The 20,430-nt window shown below is 41.5% G+C and overlaps 1 protein-coding gene across 2 annotated transcripts in view; it reads left to right on the top strand.

Annotated features, from left to right (window-relative positions):
• LOC132836590 (SPARC-related modular calcium-binding protein 1-like) overlaps positions 1–20,430 on the top strand; it is a 107,614-nt gene that overhangs the window by 47,967 nt on the left and 39,217 nt on the right. For both annotated transcript variants that reach the window (XM_060855970.1, XM_060855969.1), the window contains exons 2-3: positions 6,729–6,900; positions 12,130–12,242. In XM_060855970.1, the coding sequence (XP_060711953.1) occupies positions 6,729–6,900; positions 12,130–12,242 (285 nt within the window). The remainder of the gene's footprint in view (positions 1–6,728; positions 6,901–12,129; positions 12,243–20,430) is intronic.

The raw sequence follows: 20,430 nt of genomic DNA, 5'->3' as shown, positions 1-20,430 counted from the left end.
TCCGCTAGGCCCACTCAGCTCCTGATCTCATTACAGCCTTGCTTCAATCAGGGACAAAAAAGTTGAATTCCAGAGGTGAGGTGAGGTGAGAGTGACAGTCCTTGACATCAAAGCTGCATTCAATTAAGTGTGGCAACAAAGAACCCTAGAAAAATTGGGATTAATGAATATTAAGGGGCAAACTCTCCACTGGTTGGAGTCCTAGATGGTTTATGGTAGCTGGAGGTCAGTCATCTTAGCTGCAAGACACTTCTGCAGGAGTTCCTCAGGGTAGGGTCCTAGGCCCAACGATCTTCAGCTGCATCATCAATAATCTTCCCTCCATCATAAGGTCAAAAATACAGATGTTCACTGATGATTGCACAATATTCAGCACCATTCATGACTCCTTGGTTCTGAAGCAGTGCACAATCAAATGCAACAAGATCTGGACAATATCCAGGTTGGGCTGACCATTGGCAAGTAACATTCATGTCATACAATACTAGGCAATGACCTTCTCTAATAAGAGACAATCTAACCATTAACATTCAATTATGTTATCATCACTAAATAACCCCACAATGAACATCTTCAGGGTTACCACTGACCAGAAACTCAACTGGACTTGCCATATTAATACAGTGGCTTCAAAAACAGCTCAGAGGCCATAAATCTACTAGGTGAAAGTGAGGACTGCAGATGCTGGAGACCAGAGTTGAGAGTGTGATACTGGAAAAGCAGGTCAGGCAGCATCTGAGGAGCAGAAGCGTTGGCTTTTCAGGCAAAAGCCCTTCATCTGGAGTCCTGATGAAGGGCTTTTGCTCGAAACATCAAGTCTCCTGCTCCTCGGATGCTGCCTGACCTGCTGTGCTCTTCCAGCACCACTCTCTAGATAGAGGCTATAAATACTGAGGTGAATAACTACCCATAGCCTGTCCACTATCTACAAGGCAGAAGTCAGATGTGTAATGGAATAATCCCCACTTGCCTGGATGGGTGCAGCTCCAAACACTCAAGAAGTTTGACGCCATCCAGGACAAAGCAGCCCACTTGATTGGCACCACATCCACAAGCATCCACTTCCTCCACAACTGATGCACAGTAGAATATGTGCCATCTACAAGATGCACTGCAGAGGTTCACCAAGGCTCCTTTGATAGCACCTTCTAAATCCATGACTACTTCCACCTAGAAGGACAAGGGCAACAGACACATGGGCACACCACTGCCTACAAGTTCCCCTCCAAGCCACTCACCATCTTGATTTGGAAATACAGAGGAACCTCGATTATCCGAACGAGATGGGCGGGCACTATTTCATTCGGATAATTGATTATGCGGTTAATTGATTTCCTCCTGGGCTCGGAGTTTTCTGTGAAGTCTGCTCCCCATTCAGGAAACTAGGCAAAAGCACACTGTATGCGAGACCCCACCCCCGTCCGCTCCCACCCTGCCTCCCCACCCACACTCTGCCCATCTGCCCCTGCCCGCCCCCAAACCTGTCCACTCCCATCCCACCCCCCCACCTGCCCCCAAACCCATCCACTCCCACTCTATCCCTCATCCGCTCCCACCCCACCACCCCGGCCCACACTCTGCCCATCTGCCCCCCCCCCGGCCGCCCGCAAACCCGTCCTCTCCCACCCTCCACCCCGTCTGCTCCTATCCTGCCACCCCGGCCCACACTCCGCCCGTCGGCCCCCGCCTGCCCCCAAACCCATCCACTCCCACTCGCCCCCCCCACCCACCCCCAACCCCATGCACTCCAACCCCACCCCCCCAACCCTGTCCAACTCTGCACACCCCGTCTGTCCCCTGCCCGCACCAACCCCGCACCAGTGCCCGCCCCCAACCCTGTAGCACCAACCCTGCTCCCCGAACACCGCAACCCCATCTATTCCCACCCACCATCCAATGCCCATCCAAACACCCAGGGCAGCCGGACTGTACACCAACACTAAAACTGCTGCTGGCTTTGTGGGGTAAGTCTCGAAATAGCGTGACACACACACACACACACACACACACACACACACACACACACACACACACACACACACACATTCTTACTGCAACTTTTTGACAGGTTCCACCTCTGCCCTGTACAGGACAATGTTGGAGAGATTATCTGGGGAAGAGGCGTTTAGGGTGCACCCCTATGTAGAACTCCAGGGAAGTGTAGGAGGAGAGAGAGGGTGGGGGGGTCAATCATTTGGAGATGGTGCCTGGACTGTCCAAGACTGTTCTCAGCAGCATTTTAGTGAGCCGAGTTTGATTTTAATCATTGTACCTGTAAAAAAAGATGCAATCAGGGTTGAAACAGCTCTTTGATGTGATGTTTCTATTAGAACCTTGAGATCCCCTTTGGATAATCTGATATTCGGATAATCGGATCCTCTGTATATCATCATTCCTTCATTGCTGGATCAAAATACAGAATTCCCTCCCTAAGGACATTGTGGGTCTACAGGTGGACTGCAGTGACTCAAGATGGCAGCTCACCACCGCCTTCTAGAGGGTAACTAGGGATGGGCAATAAATGCTGGACAGCCAGTGACTTCCACAAGAGAAGAAAAAAAATGCCACAAGAATTAGTGCTGTTTATATATTTATGCTATTTATCATTTATATCAATGAATTAACCAAAGGGACTCCATGTATGATAATTAAACTTGCCAACGACACCAATAAAGGTAGGAATATGAGGTGTGAGGAGGAGGTAAAGTGTTTACAAAGACATAAGGAGGGCATCAGAGAACCAGATGGATTTTTATGATAACCTGATAGTTTCATGGATACTTTTACTAACATATTTTTTAATTCTAGGTTTTTATTTAGTTAACTGAATTTGAATCCCTGAGTTGCCTGACTGGAATTTTAATTCATGCCTTCAGATCATTATTCCAGGTTTCTGAGTTGGATAGTCCTGTAACATAATGTCTTGGCTACCATGCCCCCAGTGCATGAAATAAAGTGAAGGCCTTCCTCACCTTCCTCTTCCTAGCTCTCTGATTTTTCTTGTTCCTTCTTCCCTCCTCAATTGAACATTCCATCATGCCGCAGGAGTTTCTTCACCAAAATGATAATTTGCAGTGATCATCTGAGGGTGGTGGACCTCAACTACATTTAAGTGTCCCTCCTTATATAGGGCTAGACCTTTGAGGTGATTGATCTTTTTGCCTGGCTTTGATTTTTCAAAGGAATGCAGCAGTAATTCCACTGAAAGTCATAGAGCTATACAGCATGGAAACAGGCCCTTCGGTCCAACTCGTCCATGCCGACCAAATATCCTAAATTAATCTAGTCCCATTTACCAGCATTTGGCCCATATCCCTCCAAACCCTTCCTATTCATATACCCATCAGATGCCTTTTAAATGTTGTGACCGGCCTCCACCACTTCCTCTGGTAGCTTATTTCATACATGCACCACCCTCTGTGTGAAAATGTTGCCCCTTATATCTTTTTGAATCTTTCCCCCTCACCCTAAACTTTGCATCAAAACTCTTTCTGTTTAGCTAATGCAATTACTGTTAATTGTTCCATTCATGTGTAACACTTAATAAATATTATTATGGATGGGATTTCTATAGGGGAATACAAGTGCAGAAAATATTCTTCATTTTTTAAAGGTTACCTTTGAAAATAATCTATTTATTATGCTGTTGGAAGTCTAGTGACTGCCAGTTTGATATATTAGAAAGACCCTTATCAGCAGATTTAACACCTCTATCAAATCACCTCTCTTGCTTCATAAACAGCCTCACATTTCTGTTTTGCATTTCTCATAGAACAATTGATCCCAATTTATACTCCACAGCTCCTGCCTAATAGCAGTATAATGTCCCCTCCCTCAATTAAATACCTTCCCATACTGTCTATTTCTATCCCTTTCCATGGCTATGGTAAAGGTGAGGCAGTTGTGGTCACTGTCACTGAAATGCTCTCCCATTGAGAGATCTGACACCAGACCTGGCTCGTTGCCTAGTGCCAAATTCAATATGGCCTTGCCCCAGTCATATTGATTCGGGAATCCTTCCTGGACACACCTGACAAAATTGGCTCCATCCAGACCATCTGCATTAAGGAGGTTCCAATCAATATTGGGGAAGTTGAAGTCACCCATAACACCGATCTGTTACAGCTGCACCTCTCCAAGATCTGCTGTCCAATCTGTTCTTCCATCTCTTTGCTGCTACTGGGAGGTTCTATAGAAAAAACCCAATGAAGTGACTGCTCCTTTCCTATTACTGACTTCCACCCATATTGACTAAGTAAACAAAGCCTTCTTAACAACCTCCTTTTCTGCAGCTTTGAGACACCCTCTAATTAACAATGCTACTTCCCTGCCTGTTTAATAGCAACCCCCCCCCCCCCCACCTTTTTAAAAGATCTAATCTAAACCCTGGAACATCCAGCAACCATTCCTGCTCCTTTGAAATCCATGTCTCCGTTATGGCCATAACATCGTAGTTCCAAGTACTGACCTATGCTTTAAGTTCATCACTCTTATTCTTGACACTCCTTGCATTGAAATAGACACACTTTAATCCATGCCTTTGCCTTATCAACCTACCTGACAGACTCTCTGCATTCTATTTCTGCCCATTCAACAACTACCCTCTCCTCTGATCTGTAGCTCTGGTTCCCAACCCCCTGCCAAACTAGATTAAACCCTCCCAAATGGTCTAGCTAATCTCCCACCCAGGACATTGGTGCCCCTCCAGTTTAAGTGCAACCAGTCCTTCATGTAGAGGTCCCACCTTCCCCAAAAGGTACCCTAATGATCTGCATATCTGAAGCCCTCACTCCTGCCACGTATTTAGCTGCACTTGCTCCCTGTTTCTCACCTCATTAGTAATCCTGAGATGTGCTGTTTTAACAGTCTCAATACAGCTGTATAGTATGAAGCTGGGTAAAGGGGTTAAATCTATCTGTTTGCTGTTTGTGATAAGGATTTTTTTGTGTAATAGACATGATATTTTTGTTTAAAAGTACATTGGCAACCTCATGTGACTATGCTCAGTTGTGACCACCATGGTAACAAAATTGCAAAAATAAAACTTATGGTCCATCAAGCCAGGGTTCACTTTGAAAACATACTAATCCAGTATTACAGTCAGCTGGGATTATAACATTGCTGACCACACAGTGCAAATACACAGTTAAGCACAACAATAAAGGTAAGGTTGGGACCTTTATACTGGAATATTACATGTTATGATACCATCTAACAGGTACACAACCTGCTTCCATGCCTACAGAAAGAATCTTGGCTGAGTTGCAGAACCTTCTTGCTAGTGCTGTCACCTTCCCAGATTTAAAGGAGTTTCCCAAAATGGGATATATTCTCATAAACCTCTGAGAACCAGCACTACACAGAATAAGCCAGCATGAGAACTTCACAAGTGATTAATATAAGCTTTCACAGAAGCATTCAGCATGGGACAAGGCCACTTGTTCCTTTGTACCTTCACTGGTTCTTTATCCAATTATTTTAATTGACCCACGCTCTTTCCTCACAGCGGGGAGAAAGTGAGGTCTGCAGATGCTGGAGATCAGAGCTGAAAATGTGTTGCTGGAAAAACGCAGCAGGTCAGGCAGCATCCAAGGAACCGGAGATTCAATATTTCGGGCATAAGCCCTTCTTCAGGAAGAAGGGCTTCCTGAAGAAGGGCTTATGCCCGGAACGTTGAATCTCCTGCTCCTTGGATGCTGCCTGACCTGCTGCGCTTTTCCAGCAACACATTTTCAGCTCTTTCCCCATAGCTCTGTGAACCTTTCAACTATTTATCCAACTGCATTTAAAAATTATTATTTGAATCTGTTTTTTCCACCTTTTGCAACAGTGCATTCTAGATCATGACAATTTTACCCTTCATTTACCTGGTTATTGGAGAGTTATGGTTTCTTCCATTGTATCTGAGTAGTCTAAGGTTGGAGTCAATTAGCGCCCTTAAACATCTAGAACTTTTGGAAATTGTAGTTCCTGCATCAGATATCCACATGGGAGTTGGGTGTGAAGATTGTGACCTGATTTGTAGTCTGCAAGAAATCCTATCTGTATTAACAGACCAAGAACTCAATATTAGTCTTGGAATGGGTGCAGTGTAGGTTCACTTGATTCGTATCAGGGCTTAAAAGGGTTAAATTATAAGAAGAGGTTGCGCAGAATGACTCTTTCTGCAATGTAACAACTCAGTTAATCTGCATTTGAGTATAAAAGATTGAAGGCAACCTAACTTATTTAAGATTATTAGGATTAGATAGGATAGATAGAAAAGATATCCTCTGGTTGGGAAATTCAAAATAAGAGAACCTAACGTTAAATTCAGAGATAATTGTTTGTGTGATGTCAGGAAACATCTCTTCATGCAAAGGGGAGTGGAAATCTGAAACACACACCTGCAAAACATGATTGAGGCTGGAGCTTATTGAAAATTTCCAAACTGAGATGGGTACATATTTTTTTGAGGAAAGGGCAATAGGCAGTTAAAATACATATCAATGATGATCTAACTGAATGGTACAACAGACTAGAGAGGCTGAATGGCTTCACGCTGTTCCTACCTTCCGAATCCAGGGTTTGATATGCAACCAATATGATTAGATTGCTACTCTTGGTGGAGAGGTGGGCCCTCTCAGGAGATTTTGTGGTTGGCTGAGGACTAATGATAAAGCAAATATTAAAGGATCTGCAGACTTTTTCAAGTGTACATAAATTAACCAGAATGTTTTTTGTTCCAGTTTCTGATAGCTGAGAGCGATCGAGGGGGTTTGTGCAACATTGATTGCTCCCGAGCTCAACAGAAGCCAGTCTGTGGGAGTGACAGGAAGTTCTACAAATCCCACTGTGCTTTTCAACGAGCAAAATGCAGGGACCCAACCCTTGAAACCAAGCCTCGGAGCCGGTGCAGTGGTAAGGATGGAAACATCAAAACAGCTGATTCGTCCATTAGTCAATAATCAACTAGTTCTAGCCCCCCTTCACTGGCCTCATCTTTCCCCACATTTGTAACCTCACCTACTTCTACAAGCTCCTGAGAACTCTGCTTTCCTAAAATTCTTGTCTCCAAATTCTAACACCCTATCATTCGCAGTTTTTCTGTCATTTCCCAAACCTCTCCACCTCTGTACTTCTCTTTCCTCCCTAACTCTGGCCAAGTTTTTCGTCACCATGGACATGTGTCAAATTTTAATTGGCATGCTAAATTTTGGGAACTTGACCACATCAAAGGTAATACATAAATGCAAACTGTGTCACAGATCCAGAATTCCCATTAACAACAAACTCTATCATTTATTCCAAAACACTCCTTGCTGATTCCTTTTGCCATGTCAAACTTACCAAATTGTACCATTCCACACTTTTTGAAGGTATTTCATTATCCCCTCTTTCAGCATACTTTCTAATACTTCCACAACTGATGCTGCAGTTTGTTTCCACACTCCTTTCTAAGAAGGGCTTCGTGTTTTTCAATGGGCTATCAACTTAAGCTATGGACTGAATAGAGCTCTTTTAAAATTATAAAGACACTCTATTTATGGTGAGCATAGAGAAGGTGTTTCCATTTGTAGGGAAAACACAGCTATGGGACATAAATATGATACAGTCACAAATAAATCCAATATGGAATTCAAGAGAAATTTCCTCCCCCACAGAGCGTTGGTATCTCTGAATAGGAGAGATGTCTTTAATGGATAACAAGAAAAATACATGAGAAAGAAGGAATAGACCATGAAAGGAAAATAGACCATGGGAACAGAGGACTTCACAACAGGAGTTGGCCTGCTCCACCATCCAATAAAATCATGGCAATTGGAATGAGTTTTGCTCTCAGACAGCTGACTGTGGGACATATCTGTTCACTCCATTTTATTTTAGTCACACATAAGTCATCTGTTTAAATATTACATGACAGGATAGTGTTAAATCATTGGAGCAATTAGCTGGGTGTTCCTTGCATAACTCCTTGAGGGATTTCTCTAACCTGCACAACCTCAAAGTTTAACAATTTCCATAAATCTCAGTGTGTCACAGTGCAAGGTGAAGGATGAAGCAACAATTTTCATCTGTTTTTTGAAACAGCAACACTGTGTTTTGGGTATCTTTTCCCTGTATAGGATCTCTACGACAAGAAAACAAAGTAGTCAGCCTTCTCCAAAAGCATAACAGAAATGCTGAGATGGGGCAACTACATTTCTCCCCTCTTCTCCTGTCTGAGCATTCGCACAGTGATTGTTGAGAACTGTCGCAATTTTACTGAGTGCTCCATTCAACATAAGAATAAAGTAAAACTACAGTGTATTGTTTTATCTAAGTTGTTAATTCTTTTGTTTCATCTTAATCCAGTTAATGACTGTTGAATATATAAATTTAAATTTAAATTTAAATTTTAAATTAAATGTAAATGTGGGCGGCACGGTGGCACAGTGGTTAGCACTGCTGCCTCACTGCGCCAGAGACCCGGGTTCAATTCCCGACTCAGGCGACGAACTGTGTGGAGTTTGCACATTCTCCCCGTGTCTGCGTGGGTTTCCTCCGGGTGCTCCGGTTTCCTCCCACAGTCCAAAGATGTGCAGGTCAGGTGAATTGGTCATGCTAAATTGCCCGTAGTGTTAGATAATGGGTAAATGTAGGGGTATGGGTGGGTTGCGCTTCGGCGGGTCGGTGTGGACTTGTTGGGCCGAAGGGCCTGTTTCCACACTGTGAGTAATCTAATCTGATAACGTACCAAAATCAGTGCAATCCTTTAAATAAAGTTCTCTGCAGAGCTACCTTGATTAGAAAAAGGATGATTTAGTGTAGTGGTCTATCAATAGGTTCTATGTTTCATTTCAGGCTCGACTGATGAAACAACAGTCTCCTTTCTATAATTGTTCTAAACTTACCAAATTACCTCTGTTATTGAGAAATGCAAGTGATCAATCAAAACCAACAAGGCAATGCTGTTCAGAGAAGATGGATGTAAATGAAAAAGTTTGGGTTTTAAAAGCTTGTAGAAATAGGGGAAGATTAAATGAAGTAAGGAGTTACGTAGCTTTGTGACTAAGGAGCAAACATTGAGTGCACTAGAATCAATTAGGAGAATTTTTCTGGCTTGCATGAAGTAGGAAGCCAGTTTGTATAATAAGGGTAATTTTACTAGGTCTACACCTGGCAAACCCCTTCACCCCTGCTGGTTAGGGAATCTGTCAGGTAAATTGAAGTAGCCTTCTAACAGCAACCTGAGGGATGTGGTGTTGTGTCTTTCTGAAGAATAAAGGAAGGTCATGGGCAGGGAAGGCAATCTCTGCAGCCTCAGCATTTTCCTTGGAGAGGCTTCTCCATCATCAGTAACAATTTGATTATTTTGTTTAATTACCTAAAATCTGATTGAAGATTTGTAGCTCGGGTATCCGTTGTTGTGGTTCTGCTCGCCGAGCTGGAAGTTTTTGCTGCAAACGTTTCGTTCCCTGGCTAGGGAACATCATCAGTGCTGTTGGAGCCTCGTGTGAAGCGCTGCTTTGATGTTTCTTCCGGTATTTATATTGGTTTGTTCTTGCCGCTTCCGGGTGTCAGTTTCAGCTGCAGTGATTTGTATGTGGGGTCCAGGTCGATGTGTCTGTTGATGGATGTTCTTGCCGTTTCCGGGTGTCAGTTTCAGCTGTAGTGGTTTGTATATGGTGTCCAGGTCAATGTGTCTGTTGATGGAGTTTGGGGATGAATGCCATGCTTCTAGGAATTCTCTGGCTGTTCTCTGTCTGGCTTGTCCTATGATAGTGGTGTTTTCCCAGTCAAATTCATGTTGCTGGTTGTCTGAGTGTATGGCTACTAGAGATAGCTGGTCGTGTTGTTTTGTGGCTAGCTGATGTTCATGGATGCGGATTGTTAGCTGTCTTCCTGTTTAATTGTTTAATTACCTTTTGGCCTATCTTCTACCAGCTTCATGGCCCCTTCCATCCCCAGTCACCATTGTTCCTGATGGCACTGATAAGAATCCTGAGCTGTCAACAGCTCAAGGTGGGATTTCCTCTGAGATGACGGGAGAAAGTCCAGTCTTTAATCAGTTAATGTTTTATGGAATGTTAAAAGTCTGCAGGAGCTACTGTCATCAGGGACGATGAGTTTCCCCATTGACCTTTCCACTGGTGGAGCAGGAAACTGTTGAGTTTGAGAAATTGTGCCCATAAATTCTTACAGTACATTTTGATCTTTAGTGTCCCATTAGCTCTTTGAAACAGCTATCCAATTAGTTCTACTCCATTGTTCTCTTACCACTGCTATGTAATTTTCTCTCCATGTATTTTTCCAGTTTTCTTAGGAATGTTACTGTTCAGTTTGCAGTGAAATGAATTTCAACCAGGTTCACAACACAAGATTTGATGATGACTTTCAATTCCATTTTCATCACTAATAACCAACTGCACAAAACAGAATCACCCAAAGTATAGAATCTTGGAAGAATTTATCTTTAATGGAATCCATTCAAAACCGTATTTTGCTGGTTAATAGTACACCTCAAACTGAATGTTGTTACTAGATTAGTGAAAAGTTTGTAAAATTATAGACATTCTTCTTTCATGTGCTGTCATCAATTTTTAATGTTCTGGTCCAACCGATGGTTCTCTACCGATGGGACGATCTCCACTTGAACTGATCTGAACCCAGTGTTCTAGCGAAAAGGATAAGTGGGGTGGTCACTAGGACTTTAAACTAGTGAGTCCAAGGGAAGGGAAAGGGAAAACCATAAGAAGTATGATAGTAAATATAAAGGTGAGCAGCAGGTTAGCATGTGTGCAGGAGGGTTTCAGTACAAGACAGACTATGAAAAAAAGTTAAAAGGAGGGATAACTCAGGAGATATTATTAGAGATGTTAGAAATCATGAGGTTAAGAAAATTAGCTTAAGGGCACTTTACCTGAAAGCTTGTAGCATTTGTAACAAGATGATGAATTAATGGCACAAGTCATTGCGCATGAATATGATTTAATAGCCATTATGGAGACACGGTTACAGGATGGTCACAACTGGGAGTTAAATATCCAGGGGTATCTATTTGGAAGGACAGACAGGAAGGTAAGGGAGATGGTGTTGCTCTGATATTCAAGGATGACATCAGGGCAGCGCTGAGAGATGACATAGGTTCATAGATGATATATGGAGAAGAGGGCTTTGGGTGGAAATGAGAAATTCTAGATAGGAGTAGTCTATAGGCCACCAAATAATAATATCACTTTGGGGCAGGCAATAAACAAAGAAATAACTAAGGTGTGTAAAAATGGTGCAGCTTTTATCATGGGGAATTTTAATCTGCATGCCGATTGGTTGAATCAGCTTGGTCAGGGTAGCCTTGGTGTGGAGAGATTGAGTAGATTGGGATTATAATCATTCGAATTTAGAAGGATGAGGGGGGGATCTTATAGAAGCATACAAAATTATGAAGAGAATAGATAAGTTAGAAGTAGAGAGGATGTTTCCACTGCCACGTGAAACTAGAACAAAAGGGCACAGCCTCAAAATTAGGGGGAGCAGATTTAGGACTGAATTGAGAAGGAAATTCTTCATCCAGAGGTTTGTAAATCTGTGGAATTCTTTGCCCAGTGAAATAGTTGATGCTGCTTCAGTAAACATTTTTAAGGCTAAGATAGATATATTTTGAACAATAAAGGAATTAAAGGATACGGTGAGAGTGTAGGTGAAGTGGAGCTGAGTCTATGAAAAGATCAGCCGTGATCTTATTGAATGGGAGAGTAGCTCGATGGGCAGGATGGCTTACTGCTGCTCCTAGTTCTTATATTCTTATTGGTTGAGTACACGTTATGTAATCCTTATCCTTTTCTCTGCTTTTGTCTACTTTCCTTCCGGATTGCCAAATTTTGGTATGCAATTATTCGATGATCTGATTGCTATAAGTGCTCACATCACATGATGTTTTGTTTAATGGTTTGTGATTGGGGTTAAACCTGTTTGGAACATAACTGGATATTAGAATGCTCTCTGAGGTAACTTTGTAAAGTACAGCTGAATGTGGTCAAGGGTTTCATTCTTTCTGATTACATTTGAACCCAGAGATCACCATAATTTGTACTTTAATATGGAGAACAGTGTGATTTTAGGAATACATTCACCATAGCTGTTTCTGAAATGAGTTGATCTGTGTTACAGAAAGGGCCACAGCAAGATGTCGAGAAGACAGAGCCCAAGCACTTGCACAAACAAGGAGAGCAACAGACTCCATCATTGTCCCAGAATGCAATGAGGATGGCTCCTTTGCACAGGTACTATGAGAAATCAATATTAAGTACTCGGTATTGAAATTGTGCACAGATAAGACATTAGGCATGGCACTGGCTTACATCTTACTGAACAATTGAAGTCATCTAATTGTGAAGATTAGATCACTTCAGCAATTGCTGAAGGTTTCAGCAATTATAAATATAATTTTAAATTTAAACATAATTATTGACAAGCTGTTAAAAAGAGAATTCATTGCAAACCTGAGTGGACTGATACTCATGAGTCGAATCCAACTGAGTTATTCTTCACTCATTCCTGGATCAATTTGGATTAGAAATTCTCCTCTGATTACAGCAATAGACTGTTGCAAAATTATCACACTGATGCTCATGGCAAGTTGGTATCTGATGAAGTGTTTCATCTGGAGAGACTGTTTGTTTACAGCAGAAAAGGTAAAGGAAGATTTAGTAATGGCATTCAAATGTATCAAGAGTTTTAATGGAGTAGGTAGAGACAACTATTGTCAGAGACAGGATATTTAATAATTAGGGGACATAGATTTAAGATCACTAATGAAAGAAGCAGGGCAGGGTAGGGGGAAGATGAGGTGAATTTTTATTTCAAATAGCAAGTGTAACAAGTTAATACATAGATAAGAATTCCTTACGAGAATAAATTGTTCCAAAATCACAACTTTGTAACTTGGGCAAAGATAATCATGCTGCCACCAAACCAAGCATTTTTCACTTGCTCCACAGTTGGTGAATTGTACCAATTATTAGCATTTGGGAAAGTAATTAAAAGAGATGAACATTTCATGTTGCAGACACTTGTAAACTAGAAGAAGAACCTGCATTCCATTGTGGCAACAGTTTCTTGTTTTCAGACCCAGATTTTGAAATAGTGCAAGCTTTTCTGAATGACATTATATTTTTATAGGCATATAAAAGTTTCATATTATTGCACTGGCAAAATGGCACCCGAGCATGTGGCAATTGAAAGTTGGGACTGAGTTCCTTCTGGTACTTTGTGAGTGCTTTGGCACTGCATGTACTTATCTAAGTAGTTCTGAAATGTCTTGAGAGCTCTTGCCTTTTCCATCCTTTCAGGCAGTGAGTCCTAGATAACCCCAACTTTCGAGGTGAAAAGATTTTCCTCAGATCCTCTCTAAACCTCCTGGCCCTTACCTTAAAAACTGTGCCCTTTGGCTATTGACCTCTCTTCCGGGGGTGGGAAATATTTCTTCCTATCTACACTGACTATACCCTTCAGAACCTTGCAGATCTGAATCAGATCATCCCTCAGTCTTCTCCGCTCTCAGGAAAACAAACTCCAGTCTATCTAGCTTCTCTTCATAGTTGAACTGCTCCTGTCCAGGCAACATCCTGGTGAATCGCTTCTGCACCTTCCTTAGTACAGTCACATCTTACCTGCAGCATGGCAGCTAGAAGTGCACATTAAACTATCGCTGTGGCTGAACTTACATTATACATAACTCCATCATAATCTGCTGCTCTTGTATTCATGTCTTGACCAATAAAGGAAAGTATCCGATAAGCCTTCTTAATCACTTGTCTGCTTGTCCTGTTGCCTTCATGGTCATGCACATCAAGGTCCCTCTGATCTCTTGTACTTCCCAGGGTATTCCATTCCTAGGGTACACCATTCAACATGTACTCCTTTGCCTTGTTAGTCCTCAAAAAATGCATCACCTCATACTTTTCAGGATCAAATTCCATTTGCCACTCAGGTTGTAAGTTTGCTCATTAAGCTGGAAGGTTTGTTTTCAGATGTTTCGTCACAATGCTAGGTAACATCATCAGAGAGCCTCTGGTGAAGCGTGGGTGTTCTGTCTCGCTTTCTATTTATGTGTCTTGGTCTGTTAAGGTGGGTGGTATAATTTCCAGTTCTTTTTCCCAGAGCTTGGTAAATGGGGTTCAAATTAACAGATTGAACAGACAGGCAGAAAGCTAGCCAACAGTATACACAAACACAAACAAGCCACCAAAAGACATGACCCACTATGATAAGTATCCTCACACACATATGAAGAAGGACACTACTTTGACTGGGATAACACATCCATCCTAGGACAGGCTAAACAGAGACATGTACAGGAATTCCTGTAATTCAAACCGGAATTTCATCAATACACGCATCGATTTGGACACCAGTTACCAACCTCTGAGAAAAAGAACTGGAAATGACATCATCCACCTTAACAGACCAAGACACATAAATAGAAAACGGGACAGAACACCAGCGTTTCAGCGTACACTCACTGATAATGTTACCGCGCATGGTGACAAAATGTCTGAAAACAAATCTTCCAGCTCAGTGAGCAAACATACAATCTGAACCTCTACCTGAGCGACAAATCTTCTCAAAAATCGCTAACATCCATTTGCCACTGTTTAGCCCATCCAACCAGTCTGTCTATATCATACAATGGTCTAACTCTTTCCTCTTTGTTATGACAATTGTCAAGGAAGAAAATACAATTGAAAACCAAGGGGAATTGGAAAGGTTCAGGGAGGAGATGAAATCCACAATAGAGAAGCAAAGAGGAATTATGAGAGAAAATTGACAGCCAACATAAAGGGGGTCCTAAAGTCTTCTGCAGTGTGTACAGGTAGAAGGAGGAGTAAGTCTAATTTTTAGGGACTAAGAAGGAGATTTACACATGGAGGCAGGGGCTTAGCTGAGTTACTAAATGAAAACTCTGCATCTGTATTTACCAAAGAGGCAGATGCTACCCAGGCCACGATGACCCTGGAAGAAACTCTGTCACTAGTGGATTCAAAATTGAAAATAAAGTCATGTTGGATAGATTTAAAATTGGCAAGGTGCCAAATGAGATGCATCAAAGAATATTGAAGGAAGTTCGACTGAAATTTGCAGGATCACTGACCACAATCTTTCAGTCTTGCTTAGGCTCAGGAAAAGTGCCAGAAAACTGAATTATTGCAAATGTTACTTCCTTTTTCAAAAAGATTTGTAGAGATAAGTCCAGCAACTACTGTCTAGTCAGTTTAACGTCAGTGGTGTGAAGCTGCTGGAAACAGTCATTGGGATTTGGAGTCAGGTGGAAAAAGGTGGGTTGATTAGGAAGAACCAGCATGGATTTCTAAAGATGATAGTATATTCAACTGGAGTTTTTTGAAGAAGTAGCAGAACTAGTCAGTATTGTTGATGTCGTACACATGGACTTCTATAATGCATTAGATATAATACCACACAACAGGCTTGTGAGAAAAGGTATAGGTCATGGAATAAAACAGGAAATTGCAAGTTTCTGCAAAATTGACTGAGTGATAGGAAATAAAGAGCAATGTTTCATGGATTTTTTTTTGCCTGGAGAAAGGCTTGTAGTGAGGATCCCCAGGGTCTGCTATTGTGATCCTTGTTTTTCCTGTTATGTATTAATACCTGGATCTTGATGTGTCAGGAACAATTTCAAAGTTCACAGATGTTTTGAGACTTGGGAACATTGTAAACTTTGAGGAGAACAGCTTAGACCTTCAAAAGGACATAGAGACGTTGATGGAGTGTGCAGATAGGTGGCAGATGAGATTGAATTCAGAGAAATGTGAGGTAATGCATTAGATTAGATTACTTACAGTGTGGAAACAGACCCTTCGGCCCAACAAGTCCACACCGACCCACTGAAGCGCAACCCACCCTTACCCCTACATTTACCCCTTACCTAACACTACGGGCAATTTAGCATGGCCAATTCACCTGACACACACATCTTTGGACTGTGGGAGGAAACCAGAGCACCCGGAGGAAACCCATGCAGACACATGCAAACTCCACACAGTCAATCACCTGAGGCGGGAATTGAACCCGGGTCTCTGGCGCTGTGAGGCAGCAGTGCTAACCACTGTGCCACCGTGCCACCCACGGTAGGAAGAATATTAGCAGACACTATACAATAGGGAGTGAAATTCTAAAAGGGGTACAGAAGCAGAGAGTCATGGGTGTATATGTGCAGAAATCATTGAAGGTGGCACGACAGATTGAGAGAGAAATTAATAAAGTATACAGTATCCTAGAATTTATTAATGAAGGCATAGAATACTAGAATAAAGAGGTGATGATGAACTTATATAAGACCTCAGCTAGAGTTCTGGGCATCACACCATAGGAAAGATGTGAATGCATTTTAAAGTGCAGAAGAGGTTTACAAGATTGGTTCCAAGGATGAGAGACTTTACTTATGAGGATAAATTGGAGAGATTGCAACTGTTCTCCTTGGATACAAGAAAGCAAAGAGGAGACCTGACTGAAGTTTTCAAAATAATAAGGGGACTAAATGGTGTAAATAGGGAGAAACAGTTTCTGCTTATAAAAGGATAAAGAACGGCAGGCCATAGATGTAAAGCTTTTTGCAAGAGCAGCAAATATAAGGTAATAAAAAACCATTTTCAGACATTTTCAGGTCCGGAATGCACTGGCCAACAGTATGATGGAGGCAGGTTCAGTTAAAGCATTCAAGAGGGCATGAAATGATTGTTTCTAATCAAACAATGCACAAGGACATGGGGAAAAGGCAAAGGAATGACACTGAGTCATAATGCTCATTTATAGAGCCAATTCAGTTAAAATTGGCCAAATAGCCTCCTTCTACACTAGGACACTTCTGAGATTTTGTGGTACTAAAAGGCACAACTCACAAGCAATGGAATGGAACATTCTTCACTTGCTTGGATCAATGCAACAAGAAGCTAGACATCTGCTTGAAGGATAGTTCATCCACCATCTTAGTTAAAGACAAAAAAACTGCAGATACTGGAATCCAAAGTAGATAAGCAGGAGGCTGGAAGACAAAGCAATCTTTCATTCCACAGCATGATAGTTACAGTATATACTTTCTACAGGATACAATGCAGCAACTTACCACGGTTCTTCAACTCTGCCGTCAGTATCACCTAAGATAAAGGCAACAAGTTCACGGGAACAACAAGGTTTCTAGCTTCCCTCCAAGTCAGAGAGCTTGAGGCAAATTAGATGATCTTTGAGGGAAAATGATTTTGGAGCAGCAAAAAATGCTGCCTTTCTAAAAGAAAAATCAGAACTGAAGTCAACCCAAAGCCCATGAAACTTGATGTTAATCTTCCAGTGATCAAAAAACCCATTCCAGGAGATTCCAGAGCAATATTGTATACATACCAGTCCGCTAATTACAAATCAGCAATAAAGGAGAAAGAAACACCCACAGCTATTACCATGTATCACTGCCGTTTGGGTATATCAGATTAGGGTGGTGCTGCACAATTAAACGCAAACTCAAATAAAGAAAACAAAGTCCAGGGAGATCTGTTTGCCCTAGATTTAGGAGGGTTCCAATGGAATTGATGGGACTTGAATTTGCATGAGTGATTGGGCACAAACTATAAGCAATTATCCAAATGTGGTACAGTGTATATTCAAGCAGGAATTCAGGTCATTTCACCTTTGACTTGATCAGTCAAGTGATTTGTTCTTACAATTATTGCGTTATTTGGAAGTCAAACAACAATTTTTCTCCTTGAATTGACTGAGGCCTGGTGATAACTATAACTGTGATAACTATAACTTTGTGTCTGTGCTAAACAGCATGGTAAGATAGCAGTCATATGAGCCTGGTATCTCTGACTAAGGGTCAAAGTGCAAAATGACAAGGCAAAGCAATGTGAGGCGGGGATGCTCTGAGCATACAGGTAGACTCAGCATCACTGAGCATTATGACAGCAAGTGAAGAGCTTGGAGGTACAGCCCGGCATGGTCTATGAAATCGATGCATGTTCTTCTGTAGTACTACAATGATAGATGCCAGCGCAGCCTGAGGTACAGAAATGAAGTTCAGAAGCATCCTGTAAGTGGATCAGAGATGATCCATGAGGGTTCTTAGAGGTTGGCACATGTCAGATGCCAATGCCCATGGAAGTATGGTGCCCATGACATACTCTGAGATGTTATTCTCCAAGTGTTCAAAACGGACATCAGTTGGAGCAAGCAACAAGCTGGATCTGTCAGATGCTTGATCTGGTTTCGTTGTCAAGTCTTCCCGACATTGAGTTTGTTTGGCAAGTTTGGTAAGATGGGAGGCTGAATATTAACGAGGGGAGTTGGGCTGTCAACAAGGCATTTAACAAGCAATAATCATTGTCAACTGGCAACTCACCTCTGTCCAATGAGAATCTTGTGACGCCACATGTGAAAAGCCTAAAAGATGATACAAATTGATCTCGACATCGATATGGGCCTCACTGCACTCTCACTCAATTTTACCATACAACTTGCCATAGTCCTTGTTGTTCAGATCGCTATAGGATTCCATCCTTCGAGTCATTTAAATTCTATTTAAACATCTCGAACAATTGCAAACTGTGCATGTTTAAGGTAAAACTTATATAGCTTATAAATTTTATCCACTGCTTCATCTCACATGATAAAAAAAAAATCCCCACAAATACATACTCAATAAACCTATTCCCGAATACCTACTTTCTCTTAGCAGGTCTTGTCCTTCATTGCCGCCCGTCTGTGATATCACTTCTGTCAACATTTCCATGAATTTGTTGTGCTAGAACCGGTGACCCTACCTGCAGGTCCGTTCACAGAGCCTTTTCCTCAAACTATAAATATGTTTATCCTCCTCCTGGCTTTTTCAGTGCATCAAAGTGAAAGCTGATGGTATTATCACGTACTTTAACTCATTCTTTCCCAAGATTGCAAAATGCCACTGAATAAGTTCAGTCCTCTCCCAATCTACAACATGATATACATCAAGTTTGGGGGTCACTATTTCCTGGTTTCCCTGCCAATTTACTCATTGTTTTCAAATATGAAGTGGTCCTGCACTCTTAGTTTTAGTATTTCACCCTGACTTCTCAATTAAAGAAATGAAACTACACTGACTGCTTGCCTAGGAAATGCAAACGCAGTTGGAATTCTACCTTCCCACCACGTGTTTGTGCACATGTGCATGGTGGGAGACTTTGAAACAGCAGGCTGAAGTCTTCTCTAGGGCAGCAAATACTGTTATCCTAGCCCTGCCAAGTTGCCAAGGTTCTCACCATTCTCACCTGGAGATTTCTTGCTTTTTGCTCATTCTCACTGGATAAAAATGTTGAAACTTCCTGTTTATTGAAAGAGCAGCTATATATTGAACAGAAGCAATTCAAAATGACACACCACTTTCTCAAGCTCAATTAAAGATAAGCAAAAAAAACTCAACCTTACTTGTAAGCCAATTTTGGTAGAATCAATGAGAAAAAATATACATTTGCAAGATCCCAAACCACAGTGAATGGAACAGTCACATTTCTGGTCTATAGTTCAGTTCTTATGAAGGGATAAATGTAACAGATATTATCTAACATTCTGTTTTGTTTGAACGGATGGAAATGACTGACTGAAAATTGAATGTTCTGGTCAGATGAAAGTGATCTTCTGAGTTGTATTTACAACCATTAGTTGGAGTGGAAAGTGAGTAATGTAAAGAGGGATGATTTCACCATTAGAAGCCGTATAAAAAAACACACACAATAGTGGTTGATAATTTAAACAAATTTGATAAAAACTGAAATTCTAAAATGAATATTTACAAATTTTCTGTCAGAGAAAAACAAGAATGATCTAGCCTGGTTAAAGACATTCACTTTTTCTGTGACTTCTATCCTGGTGTTTATTGAATGCATTGAACAGTGATAATCATACTTTGGTTGAAAAATACTTGTGGGGGGAGTACTGATCTGAATGTGACATCGAATGGCTTGTGCTTGGCAACTGTGGATTGGTAATTATTAGCCTGTGAACAAACAATTACATTGCGGGCTATGATTTGGAGATGCTGGTGGTGGACTGGAGTGTACAAAGTTAAAAATCACACAACACCAGGTTGTAGTCCAACAGGTTTAATTGGAAGCACACTAGCTTTTGGAGCGACGCTCCTTCACCACCTGATGAAGAAGCGATGCTCCGAAAGCAAGTGCTTCCAATTAAACCTGTTGGATTATAATCTAGTGTTGTGTGATTTTTAACATTGAGGGCTAGAGTTAATTGAATTCTTAGTTCATTAGCTCATTCATAGACTTGAGGTGATTGGTTGCTCACAGAGTATTTGCAGTGACATAAGACTTGGAAATGTATAGTTTTGATTGACGGTTTACTTACTGTCAGTGTAGTTTCATTTCTTTAATTGAGAAGTCAGGGTGAAATACTAAAACTAAGAGTGCAGGA

The sequence above is a fragment of the Hemiscyllium ocellatum genome, chromosome 47, assembly GCF_020745735.1.
Source record: "Hemiscyllium ocellatum isolate sHemOce1 chromosome 47, sHemOce1.pat.X.cur, whole genome shotgun sequence".
Classification (NCBI taxonomy): Eukaryota; Metazoa; Chordata; class Chondrichthyes; order Orectolobiformes; family Hemiscylliidae; genus Hemiscyllium; species Hemiscyllium ocellatum.
This window is presented reverse-complemented; position numbering and strand designations above follow the sequence as displayed.